This window comes from Cupressus sempervirens, chromosome 6, assembly GCF_028749045.1.
Source record: "Cupressus sempervirens isolate cs-2001-9-10 chromosome 6, ASM2874904v1, whole genome shotgun sequence".
Lineage (NCBI taxonomy): Eukaryota > Viridiplantae > Streptophyta > Pinopsida > Cupressales > Cupressaceae > Cupressus > Cupressus sempervirens.
In genome coordinates, this window is record NC_143123.1 from 626,275,555 (window position 1) to 626,284,839 (window position 9,285).

Below are 9,285 nucleotides of genomic sequence, written 5' to 3' on the forward strand. Positions count from 1 at the left end.
GTTTGCCTATTCCCATATTTACTCTATTTACCTATTCATCTAATTCACCTATTTGTCCTATTTACCTGTTTGTCTGTCTTGTTCACCAATTTACTTGTTATGTTATCATCACTTCCTGATCACTAAAATACCTTTACTTGTAAACATTTAAAGGTGCTATCTTAACCATATCACCTTGACATCATAACAAATCATATCCCATGATTGATCCAACTAATTCATTACCATTTTGAAATAACATTCAAACCAATCAAATTGTTTACCAAGCTCTAGCAAATACCCAATTTGATTCAATCACACATAATTTACTCAATTCTTCACATAAATAAGTGTTATCATAAAAATAACAGCTTAACTCATATCTTAACCCTTTGGTAGGATACCAACACTTAATTCACTCTACAACTTATCCTTTGCTTCAATGACTACGTGTCAAAATACTTAGTCAAATAGTTGACATCAATGACAATGAAATAACTTGTTTAAGTGTCATGAAATCTTGTTAAAACCTTTTATCAACTCATCATGTAACATCTCTACAACATCATACTCATCCAACAATCTCCCCATATCATTACTTCATCAATTTTGCCAACAATCACTTCATCACTTCATTACCAAATAAGTTATGCCAACAAAAGCACCATCCTAGATTGTATCCACTATTATACTCATGAGATTGCTCAAAGGCAAGTTGGTGAGATTAATGGAGTAGGAATGCCATAAATGATATTAGTGCCTATATAATTTATGAATTGACTTGATGATTTAAAATTTGGTCTCCTAATATTGTTGTAAGTACAATCTATGGAATTAAACTTTGTATTTAAATACTATTATAATGATTAGTGCCCCCAACTCCTGTTTTCCAACAATAAATTTTATCACAAACTTCTAAACTTTTATATTTATATGACTTTTTAATGATAAAATTTTAAGTATTTTTTTAATGGACTTCTTATTCAGTCTCTAACTATCCTTCTCGTACTAAATTAAATAAATAAATTATAAAAGAACATGTCTAATGAAAGTTATTCTTTGGATGATTACATATTTATAGTTTTTAAAAAATCCTGTACTTTTTTGAACAAATCTAAATTTAATTTTGCTTTATGATATTTTTTAGTCTATTGAAAATCTATATTTAAATTTTTACTTAAATAAAAAATTAAGGATAATTAATCTTATACATGTTTTTAAAAATATATTTTTATTATTTATGTATTACAAGCACAAAACATATAGTTTCGCATTAAAAAAAACATTTGATTTAGATGCCATACTGGAATGAGATTCAAGGAGGGGAAAGACACAGGTCAACGGGTCGAATCTCGTACACGCATGTAATGAGAATTAACCGAGGCTATTAAAAAGAACGGGCAATACAAGCTGCAACAGTGCATGTAATACTTCAAATTCATTACATAAAACTTTATGCTCACTCTGGTTTTCAAATCATGGATTTTACATCCACCATATCATAATTACATTTATGTGTGGGTTGTTCTTCAATTAGCCTCTTGTCTTGCTTTATGCAAGATACAGGGAACATCTATAGGGAAAATTAATTCTGGTGCAACTTTTGGAAATGGGACGAAACTTTTCTTTCTTTCAAGCTTTGATCTCAGTTTTATTATGCGTAGAATTTAAAATCAATGATACCAGACCAAACCCTCAAAAACTTTTCAAACAACTCTTCTGCAGAGAGTGATGCCATCTCCCACTGGAATCTGGCTGATTTCAATACGAGGGTCTGCGGCCAGTGCCTTGTTCAGTTCAATTACAAAGTCTCTGTAATATCTCACATATTTCCTCAGCGGGGCATCGGGTGGAGCCACCACTGATCCATTCCAAAGTGTATTGTCATACCCGATCACTCCCCCAATCTTCACCAGATCAATCAGCCGCTTGTGGTAATTCAGATAATTGTCTTTGTCTGCGTCCACGAATATGAAATCGAAGGACCCATGCATTTCCTTCTGCAAAAATTACACCCACAATTCCAGATTCAAAACCCAAATTAGCCATATTTTCTACAGATTTTTCTTTTCTGGTGAGATACGGATGAGATTTAAGCTTAATGATAACAGATTCTATACGATTGTTTATGAATTTATTACCATCAACATTTCACAATCATAGGAATGTAGAGAAATTTAAGCTTACATTTTCCAACATTTGATCGAGAACAGGCAGAGCAGGGCCTTCTCTGAAATCAATTTTGTGGGCAACCCCTGCTTTTTGAATTACAGGCAACCCTAGCTCATAGTTCTCCCTGTTTATGTCCATTGCTATGATCTGTAACACGAAAATCAGAAAGTTATAAATTAGGAAGCCCTAATTTTTTTTTTCTCAACAGATGAATGCATGATGATGATTATGATCTGCCATATGTAAAAGGTCAAAACACTGAATACAGAGGGACGCCCTTAAATATATTTCGCTTCCATTAAAGAACAGAGGAGTGCACGTTTGTATACCTTGCCATCATCAGGCAGGGCAAGAGCAGTGCTGAGGAGTGAGTAACCAGTATACACACCAATCTCCATGGTGTTCTTAGCATTGATGAGCTTCAACAATAGATGTAAAAATTGGCCCTCATCAGCTGAGGTAGTCATCAAATTCCTGTAGATTAACAGAGGCGATTTTAAGACATGTGGGAAAGAAATGCTTCAGACCATGGAAACAGGTTATGAGCAGCATAGAATATAAAATTTTCAATATAGGGTTTCACTGACATTAAACAATGAAATTTCTCAAAACTGGGTTTTACTGACATTAGATAATCAGTAGCAGGGAACATAAATTTCTCAAAATTAGGTTTTACGGATATTAGATTATTGATAGCAGAGAACATAAATTTTTCTAAGTTTAATTACATTAGGGGAAGAGATCTTATTAGGGGTCCAATTATTATGTTATAGAAATTCTATAATAATTGTTTTTTAAAAGTTAAAAAAGAATGATAACATATGTACTAATAGCTGATCACACATGTGGTAATAGTTGATCTTTTTTTTAACTTTCTTGATTGCTGATTGGTTCATTTGTGCCACAAGTACTGTTTTATATGATGAACAGCTATTAAAGGTGAACTCGAGTATTGGGCCAGTGTTTTAAAATGACTCTTATGGACCATTTCTCACTTCACTGCCTCTACAGAAAGATCTATAAATGCTCAAACACTGAAACCTTAGCTTTAAGCTCTTCTGTCACCTATAGAGATAGGTGAAATTAGCCTGAACAACTACTGGACCTCGTTGCGGAACATAATTTTTTCATAATTAATAGCACAAACATAGATTTTGAAAATTGAGGTTTACCATGGATGCTTTGCAGTTATTTCTCTGAGCTCCCTCATTGGCTCAGGCTCGCGGGGATACACGCTGGTTTCCAATATGTACTGCCATATCAATACACCATAACCAAATCAATCCAGGCACAAATTAAACCAGTCTAGATGCCAAATCCAAATCAATCCAGGCACAAATTAACCCAATGTATATCCCAAATCCAAATCAATCCAGGCACAAATTAGCCCAATTTATATCCCAAATCCAAATCAATTTACGCACGAACAAACCTAATGTGTATGCCAAATCCAAATCAATTTACGCACATACAAACCCTAATGTGTATACCAAATCCAAATCAATTTACCCTCAAACAAACCCTAATGTGTATGGCAAATCCAAATCAATTTACGCACAAACAAACCCTAATGTATTTGCCAAATCCTCCGTAAATTTCAGTGGAAAGAGAAGGGGAAACCTGATAGAGAGCATCGCTCTGAAGGAGACTCTTGTGCCCCACCTCCTGGTGCCGGCTGACCTGCTGAGTTGAATCCGTGGAAGCCTCTGCGGTTGCCATTTTCTCACTCTGCAAATGAATTTTTGATCAAAAATTTCAACTGGTTTGGAATCTGTAAAGAAGAATTGTTGGGTCTCTCTGGTAGATGGAATTAAAGGAGATATTATAGCGTTGTGGTAGGCAGGTGGGTTTTTGGGCTCCACCATTGTTGGTGGAAGTAGGTGGTAAGTTGGTGAGGTCGCTCCGACTGGTTAACAAAACCTCCATGATTGAGAGTTTTGGTGGGTCAGTACAAGCAAATGGATGAGCAGGATGGGCTTTGTTTTCGTGTTCTACTGACCTTGTAACTATTATCACTCTATTGTTTTATATTGTATTGTTGAAAATGTATTCCTTCTAGTTGGGGGTTGGAAAGGGACGTTGCTTATAGAGGCTCTTCTGCCCCTATTTTGACTGTATCAAATCATTCTGATGAAAACAAAGTAGTCTTTAGATTAAATTGTACTTAAGAGTTTAGTATCAATTTTTGGAACCATATGTGATCGAAGAAACATTATTTATATTCGTTTGAATGATTCAAAGTAGTTATGATGTTTTCAAATATGATTTGGGAAGATTTGTTTTTATATTATAAGAAATTTATTTAAGGTTTTAATCTAATTGAATAATATAAAAAGATTGTATAAAATTTTTAAATAATGTATTTGAAAAGATTTCTAAATTATGTAGCCATTAAAATTTAATAAGATAAAATGTATATTAAGCATAAAATATGTGTTATGAAGAGGAGACAAAAACAAGTCATCACAACAAATTTCAACAATATATAAGGAAACTCAACTACTCTGCACTATTAATTTCTATTTACCATGGTTGAAAATTCTATCTATACAAGTCTTATCATGTACATCGTTCTAAACATGTTTATGAGTTCCATGTGAAGAATATATGGTTCTCTTGTGTTTTACAATGCATGAAAGTAAATATCTTTACCCACCACAACACAAATGATAATTTCTTCATCTAGAATAAACAATGTATTTTTCTACTCACATCTAACTTGCTTTTATGCTACCAAGAATAACCATTCTTTTGTCCTTTAGTTTAATTGGTCTTTGTAATGTATCAAGGGCTTATATGTGCTCCTCTAGCACTTAGTTGTAGATTTTGTAAGTTGTGTAATAACTTTGTAGACTACAACAAAGGGTGGTGGAGTAAAAGTTCTAGCATCTCCTCCACTTCTACATGTTGTTTCTTAATAAGATACTTGATAATGGTCCTTGATATCTTAGACTCCCATTATCATATACCCCTTTAGAACCAAGAATTACCTTCAACACTTTGAGCTTTTTATTTGAACATAAATTGAAATTAATTTTAAGTACCCAAAAAAATTGGTTTCTTCTATAGTCCTTTTGACTCCTTAGTCATTTCTTTAAACATGTTGTGAGGATAAAAGACAACCAAAATAAGAAATATCCTAGGCACCGAGTGACATCAATATGCATAATCACCACCGTTGAAAAACCTTGTAAGTATTTATGCTACCAATACACCTTTCAAACTAATGATAATTACTAATTTAGTTTATATCTGCTACTATACTCATCACATATTTAGTTTTCATATATAGCCTCTAAATCATTAGAAGAACACAAGAATTGGGGGGAAATAATTCAAATTACATTTATTAAGATCTACTCATTCAATAACTACTTCCTAAGGATGGAAAGTTTATTTGAAGAGCATCTTGATTTGGCACCAATTTGGGACAATGCTATATTCTCTATAGAAATGCAAGAACACAATTGATCACATTCTCTAGTCTATCAAAGAACTTCCTCTAAGTTCGATTGTAACTATCTATCATAGTTATATTTTTTAGCTACTTATGAGTTTAATTAGATAATTCCCTACCATAAGACTTAACAACAATTTTGAGCCCATTTTTGTTATTATTATTAATTTTAATACATAGATGTTGTTGATTACAAATTTTGTACAAGCTTCTTAGTAAACCCTAACAAACAACCACACATCTAAGATCTAAAAACTCAATTCAACAACATATCAATGAAGCACTTCTTCATGAATGTAAATCACAAAATAAACCAATTATACTATTAAACTTATGAAACACTTGACTTCATTATTCTCTTATCATTTAAGAATTTGTATTGAAATGATATTTGCTCTAAAAAATTAAGCACATACATAAGATAACAAAGAATAAATGGCATATGGTTTATTGATGTTGATGTAGTTATGATGCTAGATGAAAATGATAATTATATGATAGCAAGCAGGCTAGATAGCAAGTATCCTCCAAAATCTCATAAGGTGCCATGGGTTCAAATGAGGAAGGAAGTTGTTCTTTTATTGATGACCCCAAGAGAATGAAAGGTGGAGATTAAGAGGTGAAAAGATGAATGACCAAGAGAAAAGGGTAGGTAGAAATAAATAATGTTGAGGTCAGTATGAATGAAACGATGAAATTAAGTAGTAGGTAAGAGTTGGTCAATTTCTGGTAGTATGTCACAAGATACATTGAACTTAGATACATTGGTTTAGATGTTAGAGGAAAAAGAATTCATTCAATTAATAATGAAAAAGATGGTGAAAATCAGATAAATAAATAAATATTTATTTATTTATTCTATCATGAGAGAGAAAACACTGATGAAATAAATAAGTATAAATATTTATCTTATATCATCATAAATTACAAGCACCTTATTAGTGTGTACAATTTCATGATTTTTCACAACCTACTTAAGTGTGTTTTTCATTTAACATGCATAACAAGATTTCATATGACACTTAATGAAATAACATGCATAACGAGACTTCATATGATACTTAATGAACATCTAAATTTAAATTATGGTCCTATATTATTTCACTTCATAAAAAAATAATGCAAGTCTCTATTTATAGGCATGCTCCTTTATTATTTTGCTCCTTCAATTAATTATTAACGATAATGAACCATAAGTTACCATTTTGTGGCATTTGTGCTTCTTTTCATACTCACAATCAACTATGCTTCATAATCTAGCATCGCCTAGTTATTTGACACCCATGATTCTAATATGCACCTTGATTAGTGGTGTTTAGTGGTGAAAATAAGGTGGGGTGAATGAGTTGGAAATATAAACTATGTGAGGTGAATTCATTAACAAACCATTTCCATACTAACATTCAATAGAAGAGAAAGAGGGGATTCCAAACATAACTCTCAATTTAACCCAAGTTAGTGTTCAAAGCATGAATACTGATGATACTTCTATGGGGGAGTATCGAAGAAACACGATTAAATCATTATCATAATGATATGTTACATTCATGACTATGTTTGTCATTGATGTCAACATAGCAATTTTCTATGATATGTGACAGAAGAACATTAGAAAGATCAAGTTGGTATGGATAGATCGTTGAGTACTTTCACTAAGTGAGGTTAAAGGGAGATACCACTAAGTGTCTAGTATATGCATCTAACCTCAGAAGCATAAGATATTAAGTCTGGAAGAAGTTATGCAAGTTTCAATGAAGACTGTTTTGAGATAGAGTTTATAGAAGCATATTTTGGTAAACTTGTTATTCTGAGAAGCCAAAGTTAAAGACGTAAAGAAGACATTCTGGAGATGATGTAGCTACGCTCACTCATCATAACATTAAATGTATGGAAAGATATTCAAGTTACAAGGTGAAAGAATAATATTATCGCTAAGTGTAAAGCATTCTTAATGAGGTCCTATAATAATTAATTGAGAAGGTGTAATAGCCGACACAGAGAATTGTTGTATGGATTTGATATAAAGAAAGGACATTTTCCTTTATAATGTATGGATGCAAGTGAATGATTTTAAGCAACATGAAGAGCAGAATGAAAAGATAAGTAGAGAAAAGCAAAGGTAAAGGAAATTTCATTGCTAAGGTTTTATTATGTGATCCAAAGTTTGATACTTGGATCCAAGGTTCATGACCTAGTCTACAAGATCTGATAGCGGTTGGTTTGGTTGACAGGATAGAGGAAAGAAGTTAAAGTAAAATATAGACAATTATAATGCAAGGAATAGTTGAGAGATCAATTGGACAGTGAGTTCAGTGGTCTTGCCCCAGAAGTTGTTTCGATAGTGGGTCCTTCTATCTTCTACAACTCCTAACAGGGTTGGAATCTTCTAACAGGGATTCAAAGTGTCCTAACAGGGACTCATATGTACTAAATTTTGTAATAGATTCCTAACAAGGTCCATCCTCTAATAAAGAACATTTATATTGGTGCATCATCTTGTGGGCATCATTCCCATCAGAGTCTTCCCTATGATCAAGGGTTTCCCTAGTTAACATATATGGTGTAATTGTGTATGTGCATCTTGTTATGGTTGTTTTTTACTTTGGTTGAATGGTTAAGATTATTTAAGGTGGATGAATGGTTTACTTATTGGATAATTGATTCACACCCCACCTCTTAGTTATCATGGTGGACTATTATTTCTAATAATTGGTATCAAAGCATCAGGTCCTTGAAGATAAAGTTTAAGAACTTTGGGAGATCCATGATGAATATATTTAGAAAGGATAGTTTGATGTTTGATGGAACAAATTATGACAGCTGGAAGGAAAAGATGATGACAGATCTATTGTGTATGGGTCCAAGACATTGGATCTTGACAAAATAAAAATAAAAATAATCATTGCTGAAAAAGATTTGGAAACATGTACCGAGGAATAAAGGGAACTTTTCATATGTGACATGGGAGCTAGAGAAGCACCATTGTATGCACTTCCTAAAATTGAGTACAACCAAGTAAAGTCACTTATTACTTCTCATATGATTTGGAAAGCTTTGGAAAATAGTTTTGAAGGTGATGAACATGCTAAGAAATTGAAGTTACAAAGCTAGATTTGTGCATTTCAAGATGCTACGATGATGGAAGATGAATCTATAATAACATATGTAGGTAGGATATTAGAAATTACTATAGGTATTAGATCTCAAGGAGGAACCAAGAAAGATGATGAGGTGATATGGAAGATATTGAAGAGCTTAACACCACCATTTAAGAAAGTAGTTCAAATGATATAGTTTTTGATCTCTTGTACCAAAGATTTCACAAAGGAAACATTACTTGGGAGACTTGAAGCAATTGAGAATGAGCTTAGACAGTCTATGGAATTGAGAAAAATAGAAACAACTTTCAGTGACCTAAATATTCAACCTAGCTTATTGAGGAGTACAAGTGCTAGAGGAGACTTTGCTAGCAATAACAAATTTGATGAGGATAGAAAGATAGAAGGAGTAGCCCTTCTGGTAAGAAGAGAAAAGGATGGTAAGAAAATCTTTAAATGTTGGACTTGTAATGAATTTGGTCATTATGCATCTAAGTGTCCTAAAAGAGAGAAAAAGTATAGAGGAAATTTCAAACGTAGAAGAGATAGAGAGTGTTTGTATGCAAATGAAGAAGATGA

At 32.7% G+C, this 9,285-nt stretch overlaps 1 protein-coding gene across 1 annotated transcript; it reads right to left on the reverse strand.

Annotated features, from left to right (window-relative positions):
- Window positions 1-1,344: 1,344 nt before the first annotated feature.
- LOC149553790 (caffeoyl-CoA O-methyltransferase-like) lies at window positions 1,345-3,946 on the reverse strand. The gene is made up of 5 exons (XM_089789151.1): window positions 3,772-3,946; window positions 3,324-3,403; window positions 2,481-2,625; window positions 2,167-2,298; window positions 1,345-1,979 (listed from the first exon to the last, which is right to left on the reverse strand). Exons 1-5 carry the CDS (start codon window positions 3,868-3,870, stop codon window positions 1,686-1,688), a joined length of 750 nt encoding a protein of 249 aa, XP_089645277.1. The 5' UTR covers window positions 3,871-3,946; the 3' UTR covers window positions 1,345-1,685.
- Window positions 3,947-9,285: the final 5,339 nt, after the last annotated feature.

What these genes read in the sequence shown, in the direction of transcription:
- LOC149553790 (XM_089789151.1), bottom strand. Translation starts at nt 3,870, where the DNA reads ATGGCAACCGCAGAGGCTTCCACGGATTCAACTCAGCAGGTCAGCCGG. An exon ending in ATAACTGCAAAGCATCCATG is followed by an intron (nt 2,626 to 3,323) that starts GTAAACCTCAAT and finishes GTTAATCTACAG; the next exon opens with GAATTTGATGACTACCTCAG. An exon ending in TCGATCAAATGTTGGAAAAT is followed by an intron (nt 1,980 to 2,166) that starts GTAAGCTTAAAT and finishes TAATTTTTGCAG; the next exon opens with AAGGAAATGCATGGGTCCTT.